Raw genomic sequence first — 24939 nt, 5'->3', positions numbered from 1 at the left:
GTCACAGTCTGTGAATAAGCAATGAGTTGCTAACGCCAGCTCTAAGTCCTCATTCTGCATGGATGTGACAGCTTAACAGTTGCACAGGAACAAAATGTGCTGTGCAGGAAAGGTCAGGGGTAAAAGTCATAGCAAAGGGTGTCCCCTTCAGTGGATGACACTCTTGGTTAGAACACCATTAGGGGGTTTGAAATACTGGAACTGTAAAACTTGGGTTAATGTTATGGTTTTCCACAGGGTCTGCTCCAAACTGAGCTAAGAGTAGAGGAGAGAAGGGGACCCATCAGTACATCCAGCCTGTGTCAGCTTTGCTGTACAAGAGCATTTCTTGCAGTGGGGCAAACGCGAGTGTGGGGGCTCCAGCGCTGGGATTACCTCGGGACACTCTGTGGATTGTCGTGTGTGTGTGTTTGTGGCAGAGCCACTGAGCCCTGGGCATTGTGCAGACCTGAGTTCCCAGTGGGCCGGACACATTGCTAGCAGGGGAAAGTATCAAAGTATTTAAGGACTGGAAACTCTCTCGAGTTAATATGCTTTAAGAAGAGCTGCAGTGTATCACATTGATGAAGAGCAAGTGTTTTGCTTTAGAAGTTCCTTTTTAAAATCCCCTGAAGGCGACCCTGGTGCCATGGAGGAAAGAAAGGACATTTGGGGCACAGCCGGACTCGAGGGACGCGGGGTCTCGTTCCTCGGGCTCTGCTGCCACCTAATGGTGTCCCCACAGCCCGAGCCAGCCTCGGAAACCGCTCCTTGCCGGGGCTCCGGGTCTGTTCCCTTTTTCCCTTTTGTGTTCGATAAACAGGGGCTCACGGGCTGGCTGAGACGGCCGGCAGTGAGGAACAAAGGGCAGCTTTATGCCAGCAGTAAGGTGGCGTTTCCTGCATTCTGTACCTCGCTGTAAAACACTCAAGGTTCACAAATTGAAAAGATTCTGAAAGCACCTTCTAAATTACTGATAGGGCTTTAGGTACTTCAGGCAGGCCAGAAGCCAGACCAGCTCCTGGGCAGTGTGGATGTGCAGGATGGAACTGGCACTCAAGTGACTTCACACAAATCAGCAGAACCCACACTAGACCTTGTCACTTTTCATCTGCAAAATCCCCTTCTCATCAAAGAGATTCATTTGTGAGTTAACTGTGAAACTAAACACAGTGCATGGGCAAGATAACTCTCATAAGGTTTTACAAGTTTATCCTTCACTAAATAGTGGGTTTAGAAGCAAATGCTGAAAAACTATAAGAAATACGTTGCTTTAAGTAAGCCTGTGTCACAAGAAAGCCATCTCCAACACTCATGTTTGCAAAAACCTAACACAAAACACATTTGTATCAAATATTGAGATAGATACAAAAACCAGCAATGCTTCAACAAGTAGTAAATCTTCCACTGTTTTAAACAAATAAGCATGTTAAATAATGTTATTTCAATTTAAATATTTGAATGTTCACTTATTTTAAAATACTCCACATAAAATGTAGCTGTGAGCCACCCTGTATACCATTCTTTTGGAAGATCCTTGGGCATTGTTAGCAGCTGATACACAAAGTGTTCACTGATGATGAGTGGTTGGAGTAACAAATCCCATTGGTGCTGAGTTTTGCTCCTGCTGCTCTTGGTTAATGAGTCATTTCACATCTTGAGGTCACACTTCCACTTTTGCTCTTTGCTGAGGGCTGAGTTGCAAGCTTTGAACACAGAGCAGTGGACCTCTGCCTCGTGGCATGTACCTTTCATCAGGGTACACAGCATGTAAATAATTGCTGCTTGGCATCCAAGTGACCTCTGTTGAAACAGAGTGATGTTCCTTAGAGTTAAACATTTTGGACCTATTTGGAAGTCTCTCCCTACTAGGATGCTGTGCTGCCTCTAACAGTAATTTCGTTTTCATATTACACTTTGAAGTAAAATTTGGTAGGTGTGACTTTTCAAAATCCAAGTCTTCAATCACTGCTTGAGCCTCTGAGCCACATTTAATATCTACACAGCCAGCACAAATAGAGGCTCCCAGCCAACAACAATACTTCTTCCAAATTGTTTGACTAAAGTGAGATTTCTTGGATAAGGTACTGACACATGATTAAGGGGAATCTCTGTATCTCCAGGTCTATCAGCCAACACAATGACACAGATTTCTTTGTCAAGACCATCCCTTTTTCCTCCATTGCTCATGCTTCTGCTGCAAAATCTCACTTCATGATCTGCATTCTGCAAGAACTCCCTTGTCTACGGAGGCTCAATGTCACCATGTCACCCTTTGAAACTTCTATCACACTAGAGGGGACCTGTTCTCCTCTGCTCTCTGTCACCTCTCCTTCAAATCAACCATCCTCATCCCAGCCTCAAAGGCTGTAAGCCACTTCTGCAGTAGTTAGAGAAGCTCTACTTCAGGGTGCTCCTTAGGTCCATCATAGCCATGCTGAGCTAAGAATACTCCAAATTTTGCAGCCTATTGCCTTGGAGACTCTGGGGTTAAGGAACACTTGTCTGTTACTGATTCCTGTGTCTCAGTGGCTTCATGTGAAAGGAGTCAGGACCTAATTGCCTTGAAAGGGATCTCATGTCACAACCTGTCTCCTTCTTCCAGCTGCTGGGCAGGAGAAGCTGTTCAGGGTCCTTGTGCTGCTTTGCCTCCTGCCACACTTTGAGAGCTTCCTGCCCTCCAAGGCAGTTCATATTTTGAAGAACACTCCATAGTCCTTCCAGGTCCCTTAGGTCTCTCTGGAGGAGATTGTCCCCAACTATCACAGCTGCTCAGGGTTTTTTCAGAGAGAAATGCTCGTTTTCCCTGTGATATTCAGAGTTTCTAGCATCATGGGACCCTGTCTCTGATTCAGGGTGATAGAAGCTAATAAAGCATGAATAGAAAGGAGTATAAAGTTCATGGTGTTATTGTTGTAATACTTTGTGCCTTCTCCTCTCCATCTCTAAACCAGTTTCCAGCATCAAAGGAGACTTAATGCATTTAGTTTTTATTAAGAAATATTGCATTCAAGGGAAAGGCATCTGTGCAGGACAGAATCACTTTAATAACATTCATGACACACAAAATGCAGGAGGAAGACAATGTGTTTATAATTCTACAATAAATACTTACTAGACAGAACAAATGTCAGATGACAATCATCATACATAATTAATTGCTTTAAAATGCTTGCCATTATAGATCTAAGAGACTGAAAAGACAAGAAAATCTACATAAAAACTTTAAATTGTTGGCAAGGAATAAAGGATAGAGGATTATCAACAGAATAATAAATTATGTCTTCTTTTTTTTTTTAACCATTTTAGATTAAACAATTCCAATGGAGAGGCATATAATTATTTAAGGCATTAATAATTTTTTACTCTTATCTTTTTACCTTTTTCCCTGCTCCTGGAAATTCATTTTGCCCTTGTGGATTACTGGTCTTTTTGATGTATTTTCCAGGTATTGGAACCCATTTGAAATCTGAATTCTGTCTATATTCTGGAAATCATCCTATCCAAGGAATCCTGAATGTCTGAAGTGTCCAGCTGGACCAGAGCAGAGGCCCACCTGTGCCACCCCTCTCTCACTGTCCATGGCAGGGGAGGATGGTTCATTTAGAGACCACCATGCAAGCCAACAGTCTGTCACCTTACACTTCCAGGTATCCATAATTATGACCAGGCACTAATTGGAGATATTAGATGATTATTCCATGTCTATTCTCTTCTTTAATTCATGGATAGACCTGTTACCTAGTTTGACTAGTTTCCTTTTGAACCTGCTGACTGCTGCCTTTACTACAGCCTGTGGTAGGGAGTTCCAAGCATGAATTACCTGTCTCTGGGCAGTTTGTAATGCCTGAGCAGTCTCTGTGTGTGTACCTTCATTCCAGTCTGACAAATAACAGCTTCATATCATCTCAGCCCCTGCCTTTATGATTTCATAAGCCTTTAACATATTTTCTCAGCCTCCTCCCCTGCAGGTGGAAGAGCCTCAGCCACTTTAATCTCAGTATATCACTGTTGCACTCTCTTGATCACCACCTCTGCCCTTCTCTTTCCCTTCCCTGGTTCTGTTGTGCTGTTCTTGTGGTGTAGTGACATCTCCCACTTGTAAAAACAATGTGGGGGTACCAAGGTTTCATACAGCAACCAAATTCTTCTTATTCTTTCCTCTTCCCTTCAGTTTTCATGAGGTTTGTTTTCTTTCAGATGGCCATTTCATAACAGCAAAGTAGGCAGGAGAATTTTTTCTAAAGTTTTCAACCATTGAGCTCTTGTGGCTCACTTGTTCACAAAGTCTGTTTGCACAGTTTCTTTTTTAGAAGTGGAACAGTTATGTTGCTTTAAAAAGTGGAAATGTGATAGAAAGTTGTCTTTGGCAGAGGTCACCATAAGTATAGGGTCCAATCTTTTGAAGATATTACAGGATAAACACTAAAACCTGCATTCTGGACACTCTTAAGTGTCAAGTAAATTAATGGATACAACCTAGAAACCACACCAAAAGGCAAGTTTAAAAATGCAGAACCATCTTCCAAACTATGTAACAAATGGCCTGGATTTTGCTGCTGACAGAAGAGTACGAGGTATAATTGATGAAATTCTGTCTGAAAATAAATTCCTGCTGCTTCTCCAGGACTGTACAGCAGTGTGTCCTGACTCAGGAATTGGCACCTAGGTGAGAGCCAGCACTGGGAGTACGACTGCAGTCCCTGCTCATGCACAGGATGCACAGGAGCATGGCACCATCAGGTCTGCCCAGGCACTGGGAGGATGCAGGGTACTGGCAGCAGGAGTGTGAGATGTGCCCAGGTCTGGGTAAACTTCTCAAACACTGCTGTAAGAAATGATTTCAACATTCAGTGTCCATTTGTGAGGACAGCTACACTCAACACCAATTTCTTAAGAGCTGGCTGGGCTGTTGTTGGTTATAGTGTGGGTGGTATTTTTGTCTTGTTAAAGGAAATGCAGATTATCTTATAATTATCACAGCTACTTCTGACACTCTCTTACAAGCTGTAAATTCATGGATTAAAATTACAGATAGTAATTTCAGAGTTCCCTGTGGTGCTTCTAATACTCTCTGGCGTTTGGTGGCTCTGTGTCTCAATGCAGGTATAGAAGAGGGACAGAATAACTGTATTTTGGGGGAAAAAATCTTTAGAGAACATACAAAGACATATGGTAGTCTTGGAAAACTATGTAGTCAAATAAAGATAAGCTGAAGATATAAATAGAGTTTTGGCAAATAAAGAAATCAAGATATCTGGAGCAGCTTGTTTTTCATATTTGTAGACATCTGGATAATCAGTTGTAGGAACACTTCTTCCAAGTTACCATGGTATCAGATTTAGGTATTTATGCATTTCACAATCATAGAATCTGAACCAGTTCTTTTATCAGAAGTCAGCATTTTTAAATCTTCATCACCAGCATCCCACTTCAGCAGCACATCAAGATTCCTCAGAGAGTCTCTGCAGCTTCTGGTTTCTCACAGCCTGTGCCTGCCTGGCACGTGTGTAACTCTTTACCCAGCCAGCACAGGCTCTCTTTGCATCTCTCCACTACTTCTCCATGAGGGTCTGCCTCTTTCAGCTTCCTCTGAGTCCATTTTCGTGGAGTAAAATGAATGCAAAAATCTTTACATATCTAATAGAATAAAGTTATCATGATCATCAATTATATTTAGTAACTATTTACAAACTGTTTCATAATATGCATATGAAGTAGGTGAGGATTAAGGTGTTTCTTATAGGTGCAGTATAGCTTATTTCATTAACACATGTTGACTGAGTTTTGTAGCAATAAGCACTATATTAATGTAAATATTGATTAGAAATAGCTTATTCAATAACTAATTTTAATATTATAATTCTGTGCTTCATAATTAAAAACTTCTGTTGCATTTTTTCAAGTTTTTGAAAGCCTGTAATAAGCATGACATTTCCTTTTTCAGGTTGTATAAGTCTGTAGAGTTTATTTTAGAGCGCAGAACTTTGTTGGTGATTTCTGTAGAACAAGTGTTAGATCAAGTGAGGACATGAACTGACACAAGGGTGAGGAAAAGGGGAATTGAGGCCACACATCCAGCAGTCCTGGAATAATTCCTGAGTACATTGGGTCAGTGGAGAAGGTTTTAGGGAGCAAGTCAGGTACCTGAACATGGATGTCTGGAGGCATTTTACTACATTTGTGATGTAGTAACTTAAATCTGCCAGGCCTGTGTCTTGGATACCTGAGGACACCTGCACTGCTGCTGGATCCTGAGCATCAGAGCTGGGAGCAGCTAAGAGCTTAGGGGCTAAAAGCACATGGCAAAGGGCAAATGGCAGGACAGAGGGCTACTGACGGTGCATTTCTCCTCTCCCACAGCACTGTTGTGGCACAGCACGGCAGGGCTGAGGCTGGACTGGGCAGCTCAAGGAGAGGCGAGGCCCAGGGTGCTTTCATTTGAGACCAGTGGAGCTGAGGTGGTTCTGTGGTCAGATGGCTCTTGGAAAATCGCCCTTCCCTCTCCCTTCAGAGTGCCTGAAGACACTAAGAAATAAAGTTTGTGTGGGTTCTGAAGAGAACGTGGGCTTGAGAAAGCCTGTGGCTACAGGTGGTTGGAGTCCCCGCCGAGGAAGATGGTACCGAATTTGGGGGATGCACAGTAAATAGAAAAAAGCACAGCGATACTTTTAAATCAATGACTGATGATTGAAAAGGCACCACCGAGACCTCAGGGCGGCGGGGGCCGGGCCGAGCCGACCCGAGCACAGCCGAGTGCAGCCGAACCGGGCTGAATTCGTCCGGTCCGGTCCGGTCCGGTCCGGTCCGAGCCGAGCCGAGCCGAGCCGAGCGCACGCCCCGCCCCCCACGCACCGCCCCAGGAAGCGCAGGGTTTAGCGGCCGGCCCGCGCCGCGATGCATTGTGGGGCGCAGCAGCAGAGCCAAGATGGCGGCCAGCAGGAGGCTGATGAAGGTAACAGCGCCGGGCAGGGCCGCCGGGCGGGCGGCTCCGGCTCCCGCGGCCGCCCCTCCGCCCCGGCCCCCTCCGGCAGCGCGGGGCCGCCTCCCCCGCCGTCCCCCGGTGGGGCGGCCTCCTCCGCGCCCCTCGGCGGCGCCCCGCGCCCTCACGGCCGGAGCGGGAGCAGCCGGCGGTCGGGCCGCGGCCGTGAGGGGCCCCGCCGCCCCCCCGGCGCCGCCGCCCCGCGCTCCGGCAGCGCCCCGCGGAGCCGGCTGCCACCCGGGGCTGGGCGGGGGCGCCGGGCGGGCGCCGCGGGCCGCCCCGACCCCCTCGCTCGGGGGGCTCCGGGGTGACTAAGCAAAGAGGAAGGGACGGGGGGAAGGAAACGGCGCCGCCCGGGGCCGGGGCATCCCCGGGGCGGCGGGAGGGCTCGGCGGCCCTGCCGGGGAGGCCGCGGCGGGGAAGCGCCCTCCCCTCCCTCCCTCTCTCCCTGCGGGGGGAGGTTCGCCGCTCCCCCGCGCTCGCCCCGGTGAGGAACCGTCCCCAGGCGCCCGGGGATGAAAAAATTTCGTTTTCGTTGTTTCGGAGAGTAACCTCTTCCTCGTATGAGTAAGAGGTTTATCACACAGAAACACGGACCGGGGTTCAGAAGTTTCTTCATTCGCTGCGGACGTGGTAATGTTTTTGTCTTCACTCTTATTTGTTCTGAACCGTGGATGATACTTGGAAATGGAAACTCGGCCCCGGCTAGGCTTTTACCAAGAGCACATACAGTTTATGGTTAAATACCACGCGGGATTGTGTTTCTCGTTATTTTCTTTGAAGAAGAAGGTACTTCTTACAAGGAAAATAGTAACCATTGCCCCCAAAGCGCACAAATTCATTTTATGTGCTGTATATAATTGCCAATTAACATCCTGAACTGTAAGCAGTGAGGTTTGCCTAGGACACACTACATAGTGGCATAAAATTTATTCATCTGTAAAATGCTGTGGCAGGATCCAGATTTGCATGTGAAGTGCCTGTGGGGAAATCAATGGACTTTACAGGCCGGTCCTGGGAGGTGGAGGGGAAAGACCCCATAACTGTTGAGCAATGTTTCAGCCTTATTTAAAAACCCGCCCCTGCGGGGTGCAGAGTAACCCTCCACTGGGATTTAGCAGATTCTTGGGTGATTCTGTTAAATTTAATCCTTTAATACCAGTTTTACAGCTGGCTTCAAGGCCCTGGACCCCAGTAGGGCCAGGATTTCACCCGGACATGTTCATGGCATGTCCTGAAGTTGCATTTCCTTGATGTGCAGATATATGAATAACCACTATAACTCGGGTATTTTAGAGGAAACCAATAACTCAGCAGTGCTTCTGTTAGACTCATTTTGTTGGTTTAAATGTTCTATGGAGCATTTAAAAATGAAATAGTAGATAGTGTGCAGTGTCATTCATATATATTAAAAATCAGTAGGTGTAAACCTTTAATTGTCCTTAAGGATCCTGGTGAGATGGAAATAATTTTTTACTTCATTTTTGGTAGCTCTGTATTTTCTCAGGGCTTTATATTATAATCACCATGTCTGTTGGTGATTATATTATATTACACCAAGTCTTTATACTCAAATAAGGTTTCCCTTAGTTTCAGACATAAGATTAAATGCTTGTTTACTGTTTTTGTAAGGCAGTTTTTCTTCTTGTTCTGAAATAATGCATTATTTGTTCAAAAGCACATCACTACTACTCTAGTAGGAATAATATATATTTTCTATTTTTTGTTTATTTAAAATAGAAAATACGAATCTCAAAGGCAAGAAAAATGGTTCTTAATATTTTCAGTGCCTCTTGCTTTTTAGCCTCCCTCTTCATTTTTACTATACTTCTGAAACATCAGAATTTCAGTCTTTCACTAAAATACACTAAAAAGGAGTTTTGATAATGTGACCTTATTTTCTAGAAAATTGGTGTGGCAGTTGTTTTTTGGAGGGAGTGGTGTGGGAATGCAGGAGACATTGATAACTTACCTCTTCTGTTTTCACTTTTGTTTCTGTTGCCTAATATGCGTGGGTTGTTGGTGTTTGTGTGGGTTTTGTGCAGTTGAGGAGCTGTGGGCTGCTGTGTCCCACAGCTTGCAGAGGCTGTTGGATCAGCACTCCCTGCCTGCTCCGGGGAGTGGAGCAGCCCAGGAGGCCCTGGCTGTGCCATTCATCTCGGCAGGAACAAAGTGGAGCTCTCCTAGGGATGATGTCATCGGGATTGCTGCAGCATGATGTGAAGGTCCGGGCTCACGTGTGTGTCAGCCTCAAATCACTGCCAAAGTCCCACGTTCACAGGTCCACTTTAAATCAAAGCCTTTCACTGTTGGAGTTTTGCAGTTGGGAAGAGTCTTTGGGGTCTCTTTGTCAGGGTCTCAGAATGATGAGTGGTTATAACTAAAGGAAATAGGGTTTTTCACTGTGTCAGTCCATTACCTTTAAAATAATTTAGGATAAGCATTAACTGTCTTTTCTTTGAGCTAAATAATCAAGCTTGTCTTTGATAAATGAGACTAAACCTTAAACCTTTTATAGTTACATAAAATTAAGCAATTCCTGTTTCCTTAAGGTCTTGCCAACATTTTGAAGTACTGCATTTTTTCTGGACTCAAATCATGCATCATAGTTATTCATATTAATCACCATGGCCCAAAGGGTGCAGTACATCCACAGTAACTCAGTGGCTGCCTGTGGCAAACTGGGAGCCATGTCCTCTGTCCAGGTGGGAATGGATGCCCTTTGCCACTTGGGGAAGCCATTTGCATCTTCAGCTCACAAACCTCTGTGTGAAACAAACATTACAAATTTTGGTACATTGAACTTGTACCATCCAATTTTAAACATGAATTCAGGTTATAAAGACAACAAGATTGGCTTGTTATCTGAGGGTGTGTTTGGGCAAATCACCTTCCCTTGGCCAAAGAGCTTTTTTATGGCCTCTTTTTGCTGAGCTTTATCCCATCAAATGGTGCCACCTCACTGAAGTCTTGTCCCCTGATTCACAGCAGCTCCATGGAGGTGTCCCCTTCCAGGAGTGCAGTCAGCATAGCAAAAACGTGAAATAAACATGGCTAGTGACTCATGTTCCAGTGACATCTGAGGTGGAGGTTTGAGCTGTGAGCCACCATTACACCTTTTCAGAGAGCCCCGGTTGTTGAATCCTGGCTCCTTGTGAAATGTGAGCTCTGGAATGAAGCTGTGTTTGTCAAGGATGTGGTGTTGTGGACGGTCAGGGCTAAAACACACAAATATGGAGTGATGATATTTAGGAGAGGATCTAAGGCTTCTCTTTGGAGGGGGTACTGGGCTTCATGGCCCTTTCTCATAGAAAGGAACTTGTCTGACTGAGGCTGCATGATGGGGAACACGGATTTCCCAGAGACTTCAAGGGAAGGCTGTGCCCAGTTGCCACCTGCTGACATAAAAGAGGCTGTTCCTCACGCTGGTGCTGTGTGGAGAGGTAGTGAGGGGTGCCCAGGGAAGGCTGCTCTGTGCTGGACACCCCCAGTACCTGCAGGGCTGGTGCTGTGTGGGGCTGGGCTGCACCTCCCACGGGTGTCTGGGTGCTCCTGGAGAAGGCTCTGCTGCCCCAGTGTGGGGCTGGGCCTTCCATGGGCACTGCCTGGGGTGGAGCTCAGGTGTCTGTCACATCCATGCCTGGCTTTTACACGTTCAAAAGCATCTTTAGCAATAGAAATTGAAAATGGATTTAAAGAGTAAATAACACTTCACATAGGAAGTGAGAGATGGTGACAATTATTTTAATTTTATTGTTTTTACTCAGCTTCCATAGTTGCATAGTCAAATATTTATGCAACTGTTGAGCTCCTCCATGATAAAACACAAACATGGGACCACACCCAGGTAGGTGACCTGCAATCTCCAGGATGCTGTGGTCCTGTAAACACTGTAGTGCTCCCAAATAAAGGGGTTTTAAACAACTCTGATACTTGGAAAATAATTCTAAATTGATCCAAGCTTCAGTTCTTAGTAACAAGGGAAATATGGTTTTGAGCAACATATGATTGTACTTAGGCAGAAGTGAGAATGTGGATGCATTTTCACTTTTTGAAACTGAGAATTGACAAAAGGATTTTTAATCAAATGAAAATACTTTGCCAAAAAGTAGAATTGCTCAGTCAATAAGATGTGAGCATACAGGGTTGTAAGTTGCAAAGGAAACTTACTGCTGACTCTTAAAAGAACTGAATTCTGTTTCTGTTTTGGGTTGGATTTCTGATGGATTTTTTTGTGTGGTAGAATCAGATTTTAAGGTGTTTTAAGACTTCTCTGTACTGTTAATCCAGAAAGTGAAACTGGCCAGTTCCTGATCAGTGTTTTGGATCCTGTTTGACTTAAAGGCATTTTTTAGAGAATGTATTCATAAACAGATAAATATTAGTTGTAATAATGATTTAGGGTTCTTTCAGGAGGCTTTTGGGGTTTTATTTGTGAATTTAATAATATTCTGGGCTTGATGCAGAACTTAGTCCAGTCAGTATGAGCTCTTACACTTATTCCCATATTCTGGGATTGCACTCTTACAAGTATTTGCCTTCACTGCATCTTCCTGTCTGGCTTGGGTTTTTAGGGAAGCCCCAAAACTTGAAAGATGCGTGGACAAAACAGTTACCGTTTTTTTAAAAGATTTAGCTACATTTTAAGCTGATGCCGCTTTTCTTTCCACTTTAAAACATTTCATTTTTGATTTGAACAGCCCAAATGATTACACAGTATTGAAAATTACAATTTTAAACCTTTAATGGTTATATGTGAGAAGCTGTATGTACTTTCATGAATACCTTCAGCATTATATGCTTGAAGATCGGGTACCACCCCTGAAATAGTGTTTTCTCCATTTCATGTGCTGTGTGTAACACTTGGTCTGAACATTTCCAAATTACAAACATCATGTCTCAAGAGAGCCCCATGAACATTCAGACATTTCAGTTTTTCAAGTGGATAAACCAATGCAGCAAGGTCACATGCAAGGTTGATAAAGGAGTGGGGAATGAAGATTGATTTAAATTCTTACTGCAGTCATCTAACCTTTAGTTACGCTCCTCCTGTGCTCCTTTAATTATGTTACTTGACAAAATTAAGGGGTGGAGGACAAGAAAAGGAATTAATCTATTTACTGTCTGCCTAGACTTATAAGTATTACTTTGAAATAAATATCTGGACTGTAGCTTTTTACCTCAAAGTAGTTTTTGTCCCTTTGGAGTTGCTCAAGCCCGTGTTAAAGGTATTGTTAGCTTTTAATCTGTGCTGCTTGAAAGTATTCAGTAGCTCATTCACTTTTTTAACAGCACTGTATACTGCAGTGTCTGCCTGGATAGCCCTGAGGCAGTCAGATCTTTATTATGGGTTTTGGCAGTTGCCAGAAGGAAAAAAAACCCAAAACAACCTCCCCTCGCACCCTAAATTGTGCATGGTGACGGCCCTGCCACTCCTGAAGGCACGGCTTGGGTAGTGTTACACTGCCCTTGTGGGGAAAAGCTGTTTGTGAACAACTCCAGCACGGACTCCATTCATTTGGAGTGACTTACTGACACACTCCTAGTGCAAGAAAAGTAATTTCTAGCACAAATTTCAGTCTGAGCCCGCGGTTCAGGTGCGTGCCCTGCTGAGGTGATGCATTGTCGCTGTGCGAGGCCCGGAGCTGCTCTGCCCCTTCAGCCCCGGCCGTCCCTGCCCAGCTGCCGCCTCCTCCCGCGGGACAAGGGACAGCCCGGGCCTGACACACCCTCATTGCCCAGCTTTGCTTTTGGACGTGGGTTCCTGCGAAGGCCTCTCGTGACATTTTAAGGAGGAAGATGGCCTGAATAATTTTTGTTTAGTTCTTTAGTGCCTCTGTACTGTTTAATTCCCTCTCTCGTATGGTGGGCTTGAGAAAAAGTGGGAAACAATTTGCATATGTATTTTAGCTTTTCATCGATGGCATACAAAGTTTTACAATTTTATAATTATCTCTGTATGGGATTCTTGCATTTCTTAATTCACCATCCAATTTTTTAACCTGAATCTGACTATAAAATGTAGGTGTTTAATTTTCCATCAATGTGAAGCTACACTTTTCTAATTTGTTGTATTAGTTTAATAACATACCTGAATTATAGAGTCATAGTCCTTCCTTTTTTTTTTTTTTTGCATCTGGAGAATTGTTCTCTGGGCCAGCAGCAGTACAGTGCTGTTGTCTGAACCTGGGACAAAAGCTCCTGGAAGCTGCAGTCCCACTGGGCATAATGGGGGAGATTTCTGTCATATGCATAATGTTTTTGCTATAGTAACTAGAAAATAGTCTAAACCTATTTTCCTTGCCTTGTTTTAGAATGAAGGCACTGGTGATGATGTACATTTATTTATGCTTAAATACCTACTGCTTGGTTAGCTTATGTTGTTCCCAGTGTTTGATGTGTTGTATCTAGTATGGAATGGAATTTATTCCATTTACATGCTGTGGGCACTGCTTTGCCAGGGCCTCACAGGTCTGTGTGTGACAGGAGTGAGCAGCAAACTCAGCTCAGAGCAGGTCCCTGCCCCTGTCAGGACCTGCCCAGCTCTCCCTGAGCTGCTGCTTTGTGCAGGAGCACTCACAGTGAGGCACCGTGGGGATTTGCACTCTGAGTGATGGTAAAGCACCTCTAGAGCTGCAGTCATAAAGGTTATTTTCTTTTGAATATTTTGGGTTGCTCTCTATCCCTATAAATATGACTCATGGGATTATTGGGGGGGGGTTGTGTTTTCCTGCTCTCAGGAAATAGGATAATCCTCTTAGCTCTTTAAAAAAACCACCCAAACTGTCTGTGACATTGCATAAATCGAGCAGCAGTGGAATTTGGGGATTAATCCATGGGTCTAGACTAAAAAGTCAGTGTTAGTGTCATGAAGATAGTGGTAGGCATCAATTCAGTTTCCAAGGTTAAACTCCTGTGTTCAGAGTGTGCTCTTGCTTTAGTAGGTGCAGTGGGCAGGAATATAAATGTTCATTTGCTGATATGTGGCTGTTGTGATTTTTGTTTCACTTGCGTTTGGAATTCTCACTTTCCCTTTGGGTTTGAGTTTTATCATGATGCTCCATTTGTGCAAGAGGTTACTGCAAGTATTTAATCTGCCAGTCAAGTGCAGGAAGGGTTGATTCAAGATGAACAGGGAGCTATTTTGGAAGACAAACCATGGACAGCACTTGTAGCAGGAAAACTGATTGGTTTTGTTTTTCATTGTGTAGTGTCTTTGCTTTTAATTGGTGGGTTTATCGTAATTATATCCAGCCTGATTTTGCCAGACACCTGCACCCAGTGCAGAGCTGAGCACTGTCAGAGCCCCCCAGTGCTGCTGTATAAGCAACATTTTCCCCAACCTATGCAGCCACCAGGCATGTGATGCAGTTTTGAAAGCACTGGCAAACTTTTATGTTTTGCTGTGGATGATTTTTGAATTCGTATTTCATTGAATTCTCTTTAAAGATAAAATGGCAGAGTTCAACCACAAAGGACTGTAATTGTTGTGGAGGAAATAAAAGTGGAACCTTGAGGTGTTTCTTTTGAGGTGTTATGAAATACTCCAGGAAGCAGTCCCTACAGTAGGGCTTATATGTCATTTTAAATATAAAAATGCTGAAATACTTGTTTTGGTGATACTTGGTTCACAAACTGATTAAAAATAGTCTTCCTGGTGCAGGAAGATAACCTTGCTCAAGACTGATACAGCTTTAAAGAGAGGAATCCTAATGTGTGCTGTGAGCTTTGAGGTACTAAACAGAGAGAAAGCTGAATCTTTTCAAGTTACTGCTCTAAACAAGCCTTGATTGATATTTTCCTGGGTTTGGATCAATTTAAGCTGTTCATGCAGGAATTTGCTCATTTTCAGTTGAAATAATTGGCCCGTTCATTGGTTTTATCCCTGTTTAAAACTGTTATGAAATAGTTCTTCCAAATCACTGCTCTCCTCCACACAAGCCCTAAGATGCATTTTATTTCTGCACCTCACAGTGTTGTCAATAGTCTGTTACAAGAGGCACTGATTTACATTAGAGATAAACTACATTTAAAAATTTTCTTTTAATACTTCTGCTTCATTGTGTCTGTAATGATGTTAATAACAAGACATTTTTGTGTTTTCTTCACATACCAGAAAACAAGAGTTTTAGTATCTCATCTCAGCGAATTTTACATTTTACAGGTGCAAAATTTTATTTCCTATTTGTGTGGGTTGCCACACCACTAATTAAAGAAAACCACGTTGACCTTTAAGCATTTTGAAAAATTTGAGCATCTTGCTTACTGCAGTTATTAACTTACACTTAACACTTTGCTTTGCTTTTCAGGAGCTTGAAGAAATTCGCAAATGTGGAATGAAAAACTTCCGTAATATCCAGGTTGATGAAGCTAATTTATTGACCTGGCAAGGGCTTATTGTTCCTGTGAGTATAGACTGTTCCTTATGAGCTTTAAAATAAAATGAGCATCATTTGTATCTCATAAATCCAGAGCTCAGCAGTGCTGCTGGTGACCATGAAATAATTTGTTATTGTGGGCCTGGGCTGACACTGGGCTGCTGGGAGAGGTCTTGGAAGGGGAAGCAGTGAAGTTTTGTTTTACATTAAGCCTAAAGTACAAAATCTGCATGATCATAGGAAAAAGGATGTATGAAATACTTTTACTCCTTAATATGTTTGTTTTTTTTTTTTTTTAGTTTACTAGGTTTATTACTAGGATAAAGCTGGGTATTGGGAAAAATTTGATGCAAGGAAAAGGTTTGGATTTTCTGAAGTGAGCTCTTTAAAAGAAAATAGTATCTTTGTTTAGGCATTAGTTAGTGCCAAAATAAACTTATTTTACCTATTTTTATAAAAAAGCACTACAGTCTTAGGGAATGTTTGATGGAAGTAGATAACCATTTTATTAGTCAAATAGAGAGGGATTTGTTATAAGAGGAAAGCAGAAAATGTGAAGTGTTGATTTCTTGGCTGAAAGTCACTTGGATTTTCACCTCTTGTGTTTCCCACAGCTGTGGCCCATAGCAGTGGGAAATGGCTGGCTTGGTTCTAAGAGCTGTTTTTAGTCTGCAGCAATAGGGGCTGGGCCATGGGGGCAGCAGTTGTGGTTTTCTGTGGGTGGTGCCAAAAAGCCTCCCCAAGCAGTGCAAGTCTGTCTTTTTATGATATGAGTAAGACTTTGAGCCATCTCTGCAGTGCCTGTGCCTGGTTAGTCAGAGGCTGCTCTGGAGCTCACATGGCCCAGCTGAGGTAATGGCTGGGTGGTTCCACTGTGAATGCTGTGGAATACATTCAGTTTGCTGCTTGCTTGTGTGCCTGCAAGTGATTCCTTGCAGTGGCTGACACTGCTCCTGCAAACAAAGCAAGTGGGATCTGACACTGAAATTTGACAGAGCTGAGGAACAACTCCCTTTAATCAGTCACTTTGTGGTTCATGTGTAACAGTTTAGTGCTTTGATAACACTTTGAAGCAGTATAAGGGTGGTAAATATGAGTAATAAAAGAAAACAAACAAAATACTTGTTTACTCCTTTGGAGTAAAGATGAGGAATGTGTGGTGTACAGCAGCTATTTTTAACAGTTTCTGCTCGACTGAGGATGAGCATGGTGTTTGTTTTGCAGAGCTTTGCAGCATCACAAGTGTTTAAATGCTGGTGCAGTGAACTGTGCTCCAGACCTGCCTTTTGATTTGTAATATGTCCTCTCACAGGGGAAATAGCCTCAAATTCCCTGCTGCTATAGTTAAAGGAGAATTTTGTTATGAAATTACACTTCCTATAGTAATTTCAAATTTGTTTTTTGAGTTCAAAGAGTAGTGGAAGTTTTTATTCTGAGGTTATGCTATAGATATTTTAGTGTTTCTGTCTCTTTAGCTATTTTTGGTGACAGAGTTGATGGCTTATAAATGCAATACATGAGCTTATTGAAAGTTAAACTTTTTTCTCTGTGTTTTTGCTTCACATGCTGTTACCATTTTAGCAAATGTTCTGACTTAGGGTTTAAAGACAGATACTTCAGTAGGACTAACCAGTTACTGAGTATTAAATGCTATAACTGGGCATTTCCTTGTCAGCTGCTTAATGAAGGCATGAAAGATAATGCTTATTATTTTTAATAGTGTTTACACAGAATTACTGTGAAAGATAATGTAAAGGTGAGCTGTAAAGCTTTAAAAGCTCCTGTTTGTAACATATTTTGCTCTTCAGAACAAGTGTTAGTTTTTAAGGGTGTTCACTCAATAGAGAAGCAAATTGAAGATAGCTGGTCAACTTCTTTTCCTGTTCTAAATTGTAGAATGAAGTAGTTTGTGTCCTGTGGGTGGCCAAGGTACACTATTTGTTTGATTTCAACATCAAAACAAGACTGTAGCCCGGGCTCCTTGTTCATGTAAGAGGCACAGTGAAGAAAATGGATGTTTTTAAGGCAGGTCACTTCTTGTGTCAGTTCACTGAACATCCTCACAAATTACAGCACATGATGAGGAAAGAACAATTGAGCTATGGGGGAAGAGGGCAGTGACTGCCTTAGCTGTCACCACCACCACAAGTTATTGGTTCAACTTCCAAAGCTTTTAGGATTGCTTGGGTAAAAAGTGATTTTAAAGCCACTGTAGTTGCCTCTCCCCCTGGCAGAAACTGTGCTGTATTTCTTACAGACACACAACCAAATTCTTCACATGGATGAGCCTAAAATTAAATGTTTTCTGTTGACAAATATTTTAATAGAACACTCCCCACCCCCAAGTATTGATAAATTCTGGAGTGGAATTGATTGCAGGGAAGGGTCTGGTTGCTAATGAAGAATGTGTGTGATTATACTTTACACCAACTGGAAACTCTCATCCTTTGATTCTTGTTCTCAGAGTGTTTGGAAAGGCTTCATTCCATAGTTACTGTTTTCAGTGCAGAATGGGATTTTCATAGGCTTTAAATGTAGCAGTGTTTATTTTTGTTCTGCCTCTCTTGTGCAGTATCTGAAGCATCAGTATCAATAGTCTAACAGGTTTTTCTTAGTGAAATTCTGGGCATTGTTTTTTCTGTTTGAGCATGAAAAACTGCTTTGCTCACTTCACGGTTCTCTCATCCTGCTCCTTCAAAACTGATCTGATAAGAGTGGGTGCTAAAACTGCATACAAATTCAGAATGTTCTCATCAGCAAACACAGTGAATATCTATCTTTAGTACCAATGAATGCTCAGCAGATTTTTGTGTAGTCAGCACAAAAACATTCTCGAAACATTTAGAGAGATCTGACAAACCAAATTGCTTTGCTGTTTATGCCACCATGTTGTGAGACACACAAAATAACTGTTCAGAAACCCGCTTCCCTTGTCAGGTTTGCTGTTTGTGTCTTGGAAAGGCTTTACTATGTTTTTTGAAACATAAAACTACTTACTAGAGAGGGCCTTGAGTTGGATGTAAATGGAGCTGGATGCTTTCTTACCCATGGAAATGTCAGAAATGTGGGACAATGGCAACCTGCTTTTTCCAGGGTGGATGCAAACGTGCAGCTTGTATTGCCTTTCACATGATTTTTGATGTTTCCTGACACATAAACCTGGAGTAGTGTTGGTAAAATGCCTTTCAAAGAGTTCGTTGAAGAGATCAATGAAATCCAAGTCTGTGGATGCTGCTTTTCACTTGTGTCCATCAGCATGTGCCACATTCTTGACATTCTGCCTTCTTGTTGCAGGACAATCCTCCATATGATAAAGGAGCCTTCAGAATTGAAATCAACTTCCCAGCAGAATATCCATTCAAACCCCCTAAGATTACATTTAAAACAAAGATCTATCACCCTAACATCGATGAAAAGGGGCAGGTTTGTCTGCCAGTAATTAGTGCTGAAAACTGGAAGCCAGCAACCAAAACTGACCAAGGTAGGACTCCGTGTGGAGGAAGAAATGGGTATTGAGAAACTTTGTAGTGTTTGGATTTAAAGCTAATAATGTTTCACTTGTCAGTTTCCCAGTGCTCTGAGGATATATTCATTGTAAGGTTTATGTCGTGAATCATGTGTTGAGCACAGTACAACTTGTGGAATTTCATTTTGTTACTGGAATGGGAGGTACTGGCACTGAAATGGCATTTCCACCTCCAGGAAACCACAAAACTCTTCATGACTAAGGAGTTTATTAAGGAAGTGTCCTCAGCATACTTGAAAATTTTGCTGGTGGTTTGTGTGGAGGTTATGCTGTGTTTCTTTTTAAACAGTGACTTTAGAATCCAAAGCTGTTCAGTAAATTCCTGGATGTTTGAAAGGCAAGGTCTAAAACCTCAAGGTTCTGTATATTTTATAATGTGCCATGTGGTTCAGTGATTTGAACATATGGCTTGAAATATCATGGGAGTCATAAACAAAATCTGAGAAGATACTACAGATTAACTTGTGGTTCTTAAAAGATCATTGCTGTCAGACTTGCTGTGTAGAGTGTCTTTGATAAGAATCTAAATATTGTAAGGGGAAAAGTTTTGTCAAGTTCTGTGGCAGACTTAAGTGTAATATAAGTAAGGTTTTTCCTGTTGTTGCTTGCATCAGGTGTTGGGGTGAGAACTTTGTGTTGTCTGGGAGGTGATGATTAGTTGAGTACTAAGCTTTTATTATTATACATAGAAAGCAAACATCCTTGCAAAAAATGCTTATTTTTAAAGAGTATTAATTCAAATGAGTAGCAGTTTAGGGCAGTGCTAGAGCTCTAGTGACAATGAAGTATCTTGTTCCATAAGAGAAAATACTTTCCCCTTCCAGGCTCTTCTTAAAGGTTATTTTCACATGATCTGTGTTCCTGATAGGAAACAATGCTGTACTTGAGATATTTTTTTCTGTTTATCCCTGTGTGCTAAAGAAGGTACTTCTGGTTGTGTGATCTGCCCAAAGACAAAACAGGAAAATTGCAGTTTTAGAAGAGGTGAAGCAGCTGTATGTTGGTGAATATGAAGGTGGCAGCAGAGAGAGCCTTGTGAAATAGGACTGCTGAGAGCTTAGATCTGTTGTAGATTTATCCCTGATTTTACAGGACAAAGGCCCTCAGGAGACAGGAGATTGAAAGAACATGTGGAAGGTTTCTGTTCTGTCCCACACCTGAGCAGCTGTCCTGGTGCTATCAGCCTTTGCTAGTTAACTAAAGGACTTACATGTCTCTACCCAGCTTGAAAAACAAGCTGTCATTAGCTGGAGCTACTGAAATGATTGTTTGCATGCAGAAAATAGTCAGTGTCTCCCTGAGAAGTAGCAACTCCCTTTTTATCTGAGACACTGAATAAAAGCTGTGCTAAAATCAGAATTTGGAACCAATCCTGGCTATCAAAATATTGCAGATCTCTCATGGTCTGCTGTGTTGTGTTTGTTTGTCTTAACTCTTTCTTCAAGTTGTTTTAATGTCAACATCTGTTGTTACTACATGGTTGTATGAACCTGTGACAGTGTTACTAAACCCTGCTTAAATGTCTATTCCTTTTCCTTCAGATTGCTTTTTCACTGAAAAATCACTCCTAGCTTTTCTCAATGAAATAATGTGACATCATTAGTACAGCATCCAAGTGATTGGTTTTACTCACACAGGTGTCAAAGTGAAGCAATTTCATCATAAATCACTAACTTACCTTTTGCATACTAAATGTGCATCTTACTGCTGCACTTTTTGTTAATTTATGCTCAATATTAAAAACAACTGTTCATGGCAGGATAGTTTTCAGACTCTGTGGCTATTGAGGCAGCTCCTGTTCTGCCAGGCCTGTTTTTTCTGGCTTGTTACTGTTTTTAAGGGTATTGAACACACATTTTCTCTGTAGTGTTTTTGCATGCTTTGCTCAGTCAGAAGGGATTGCCCCTCAGTGTTTCTGCTGTTTTCTGCAATGTGATGGCAGTTGTTGTAAGGCAGGATGGTGAGTTACTGTGAAGGAAGCTGGTATCAATTCTGCATTCCTTAGATAGTTTGTTGCAGTTTAAATTTGGATTTGTGGTAAGAAATGCTTTTGTTTAGCAGTTTAGAGACAAGTGTTGGATTTGAGTGTGGCTTTGAGTATTTGTTTTGAGGATCAGCGCCCCAAACAAAGCCACTCTGGTGTTCCAGCATCTGCTGGAGTGACCAGCCTTGTATGAACTTGCATTCCTGCCCAGAGAAAAATGTAGCAGTGAATGGCACTGGGGGGTGTGAGGTTCACTGTGTAAATGTCAGGTTCACTTCCGTTTCCTGAAGAGTGACTTTTCTTTGGAAGGTGACAGGGACATTGGTGGCATTGCTGTGAGCACCTTGCAACTCTCACCCTGTTGTTTGCCCAGTACATCTCTACTGGTGGCTGCCTTGGGAAGTTGAGAGTGAAGGGAAGACATGCCTGCTTTTCATAGATGTAAGAATCCCAGGGAAATAAAGCTGGAAAAAAGGGTTTCCAGAAGAGGCTTGGTCACAGCTGTGTCCCTGTGACAGGTGCTGGGAAATGCTTCATGGTGCAAATTCCATCTTCACCAAATCCCTTCAGGGAACCTGTCTGAGGACTTCCATTCGTTCTCAGCCATAGGAGAGGATTTTAGCTGGGATGCCAATTACATGGGAGATGATTTGTAGTGCACTTTGGTCTCTATTCATGTTGATTTTGTTTACAAATACGATTTTCTGGTGTTCATTCATGGTCATTGAGCTAAATCTTGGCATATCACTGCAGCTTACTCACGCCCTGCGCTTGAAAAGGCCCGAGATTTATGGGGATGTATTGAAATGCAGTTAAAGCTCTTTCCTTACAGGGGAATTTTGCTTACATTTTGATTTTGAAAAATTACCCATCTAAGTCTCTGACTGTATTTATACTTCTTTTGACAGTAATCCAGTCCCTCATAGCACTGGTGAATGATCCACAGCCCGAGCACCCCCTCCGGGCTGACCTAGCTGAAGAATACTCTAAGGACCGTAAAAAATTCTGTAAGAACGCTGAAGAGTTTACAAAGAAATATGGTGAAAAGCGACCAGTGGACTAAAATCTGACACAAGTGCTGTCAGCAACCTATGATAGAAGATCGGAGCAGTGCATTTGAGACACCCCGTAAAGCAGGACTCTATGGAAAATTGACAAGTGCCACCTTTCGGTGTGAACTTGTGGCTGTTACTAACTTTCTACAGTTTTCTTAATCAAAAGTGGGCTAGGTAACCTGTAAAGAAAGGATTAAAATTTAAGATGTTCTAGTTCTGCTTTCTTTGTTTAAAAATCACTGCTTCAATATACTTTAAAGTATGCTGTTTTCTTTTTCTTGTCAGAATTTATCAAAAATATCTTAGACTTATATTCTGCCCTTAAATTGAAAAGGTTGTGGCTGTCATTTCTTATTTTTCCTTGCAGTTCCCACTATCTTGAGTTCATTCATTGAATTTTAATCCCCTCCTCAAAGTGATGTCTTAGGAAAAATATCCCAGTTCCGGCAGAAAATGATTGAGTGTTTGGCAGTTTCGTTTACTTTTCTTTCTAAATGTTGCACTGTGCTTTGTGGGACTTGTTGCAAGTTCCCCTGAACTTCAGTTTGTAACATAATAAACAAATTCCAACCCACAAAACCAATCAGAAATAATGTCTGGGTCTGATGTAAATCTGGCCAATGTCTATTAAACGGGGAAACCCAAGTTTTTGTGTGCATCATTGAATTAGAATACGGCTTAAGTTCTGCTCTTGGAAAACTTTGGAAAAAAAATCTGTAGCAAACAAGTAGTAGATTGCAAACTTCCTTCACTTCTATCTTTAATACCTATGCAGAGTAGTGGGAAACATGCACAGAACAACATTGCAACCAATCCAGGAGAGTTCCAGAAATCGGGGACCAAGAGGTACCAAAGTGACAAACTATCTTTTGAATTTAAAATCATTATTTTGGAAACGTTAATTTTGAATTCAAGAACTAAATCTGACAGCACTGCTGTCCTCTCTGAACGTTTTCTCTCAGAATGTGTCAGGAGCATCTGTGTTTGTGGGAGGGCCCTGGAGCTGTTCCCAGCCCCAGCACAGCTGCCAGGCCTGAGCACTAAGGTGGGGCAGAGTGTGCTTGGCTGCTGCTGCTGCTGTGTTCAGCACAGGGGCTGGGCTGCAGTGAGTGCTCAGTGTCAGTCTGTCCATCAGCTTTGCAGGGGCTGCAGTGAGTGCTCAGTGTCTGTCTGTCCTGTGTTTGCCCTGGGGCGCTCCTGCGCATGCTGAGGGAAAGGACAGGGAGCCTTTCCCCTCAGAGCTGAGCATCCTTTGCCTGTCTCTGCTGCTTCTGCTGCCTTTCCTCCCCAGCCCAGAGCCTGATCCGGGCCCCACAGTCAAACTGCCACACAGTCAACCTGCTGTCTCCCCTTCTGCAGCTGGGCTCTGCTACTGAGTGAATGGATTATTTCCAGAAATCCATCGGTATCTGGGAGCACATATCATTTCGATGTGCAGGAAGCTGAGTTGAAATAACCCTGACACCTAGGTGGTTGCCTATACTCCCTAAATTCAGTTTTAATACAGCCTCTGCCTTTGCAACCTTTCAGAACTAGTGTGTCAAGCAGTAGATCTCTCTTGGTTTTAATGTCTTGTGTATTTGCTATTTCCTTATTCGTCCCTCTCCTCTGGCTTTCATTTCCAATTTAGTGTAAACAATGACAGCCCAGTACCTCACCTCTGTTGAAAGTAAATTTTTTTATGAGTTAGGGAGCTAAGAAATTTTATGTTTAAGTGTTCTTAGACAGATTCTTTGGCAGGTAAATAAAGTTAAACCACATTCACCTTATTTACGGAAACTTGCATTTCCTAAGTGTTTTCAGGCTTGTGAGAGCACTATTACCAAATTTTCACATCTTTGTGTCTTCATTTGCAGAAAGTTGGTACTGATTTTGTTTCGTTCACACTCACTCGGATTCATAATAAAATAATGCCAAATTATCTGTCAAACTGAAGTGTGTAACTTCTGCATCACCCGAGTCACTGTACCTTTGATCATGTCTGTTGGCATGGAAACTTACCATCCTCTAAATTTTATTTGAAACAAAACTGTAGCACTAGTTTGCTGCCCTCGTTGCTACTCAATAGTTACTCTGTGGTTGTAAAGCCTCTCAGGTCAAAGACTGCGCCGTCTGCCTGGCTGTGACCGGATGCCGCGGGAAGGGACGGAAGGGCCGCGGTGCCCGCGGGAGCTGCGGCTGAGCCGCGCCAGCCGCTCCCCTCCGGCTGCAGAGCTCACACGAAGACAGATCTCGCTATCAGTTCTCTTGGTGTGCTCTTCATAGTCCAATTGCTAAACTGTGAGACGTGTAAACACAGTGCTGGCGCGTCTGGGGCAGCCTCTGAACAAAGGGATCCGGCACCTGTGTGGCTGAAGGCTGAGGAGGAGAAATCCAAGTGCGAAGTCCTAGGATAACTCAGGAAATCAAGCTCTTGTTCTCTCTGGTTCCCTAAGCCATGCTGAATTTTAAACGTGCAGTTGAGCATCCACAATGAAAGCAGCGCACTGGTGAAACTACACCCAGGAGTACTGGTATAGGCTTTCTGCAAGTCCATTCTGCTACCCTAATAAAAATTGCTCTCAATGGCTTTGTGGCATGGTTTTATTTTCACAGAGGTCTGGGAATTAACTGGGATTGTAGTAGTGGTTTAATTTCAACTTGGGTTGTCTTTAAAGCTTTCACAGAACTACTGAGAAATTTCCTTATCTCCCTATATTTTATGCGATTGAAAGGTTCCCTACTGAATAGTCTTTTAGTACTTCATTGTTCATTTTACTAATTAAACGTAAATTTGGGGTTTAATGCTCTTCATTTAAAAATAACGACTTTACAAAATCTGTTTTTCACAGTACGGTGCTCGGGTAAAGGCTGCCCCCAGCTCTCCAGTGCTCAGCTGCGAGGAAATGCATGCAGAATTCCGCAGGTGTGCAACGTCCCGATGGGTGCGATCAGAGCCAATCCAGCGCTTAGAACGTGAGGCAGTTGAAATGTTTATAATAAGGTTTAGAAGTATCCATGAGGACGCGGTGACAATTCCGTACCCGATGGAGCTC

At 42.7% G+C, this 24939-nt stretch overlaps 1 protein-coding gene across 2 annotated transcripts; it reads left to right on the top strand.

The window, feature by feature from the left end:
• The first annotated feature begins 6856 nt into the window (after positions 1-6856).
• On the top strand, positions 6857-24473 carry UBE2L3 (ubiquitin conjugating enzyme E2 L3). 2 transcript variants are annotated; one of them, XM_059485502.1, is made up of 4 exons: positions 6857-6934; positions 15271-15366; positions 18634-18820; positions 21758-24473. In XM_059485502.1, the coding sequence occupies exons 1-4, from the start codon at positions 6908-6910 to the stop codon at positions 21910-21912; spliced, it is 465 nt and encodes a 154-aa protein (XP_059341485.1). In that variant the 5' UTR covers positions 6857-6907; the 3' UTR covers positions 21913-24473. The 2 variants fall into 2 exon arrangements, with proteins under 2 accessions (XP_059341485.1, XP_059341486.1); XM_059485503.1 differs by lacking the exon at positions 6857-6934 and adding an exon at positions 7504-7594.
• Positions 24474-24939: the final 466 nt, after the last annotated feature.

The sequence above is a fragment of the Ammospiza nelsoni genome, chromosome 18, assembly GCF_027579445.1.
Source record: "Ammospiza nelsoni isolate bAmmNel1 chromosome 18, bAmmNel1.pri, whole genome shotgun sequence".
Classification (NCBI taxonomy): domain Eukaryota; kingdom Metazoa; phylum Chordata; class Aves; order Passeriformes; family Passerellidae; genus Ammospiza; species Ammospiza nelsoni.
This window is presented reverse-complemented; position numbering and strand designations above follow the sequence as displayed.

What these genes read in the sequence shown, in the direction of transcription:
- UBE2L3 (XM_059485502.1), top strand. Translation starts at nt 6,908, where the DNA reads ATGGCGGCCAGCAGGAGGCTGATGAAG. An exon ending in CCAGCAGGAGGCTGATGAAG is followed by an intron (nt 6,935 to 15,270) that starts GTAACAGCGCCG and finishes TTTGCTTTTCAG; the next exon opens with GAGCTTGAAGAAATTCGCAA. An exon ending in GGCAAGGGCTTATTGTTCCT is followed by an intron (nt 15,367 to 18,633) that starts GTGAGTATAGAC and finishes TTCTTGTTGCAG; the next exon opens with GACAATCCTCCATATGATAA.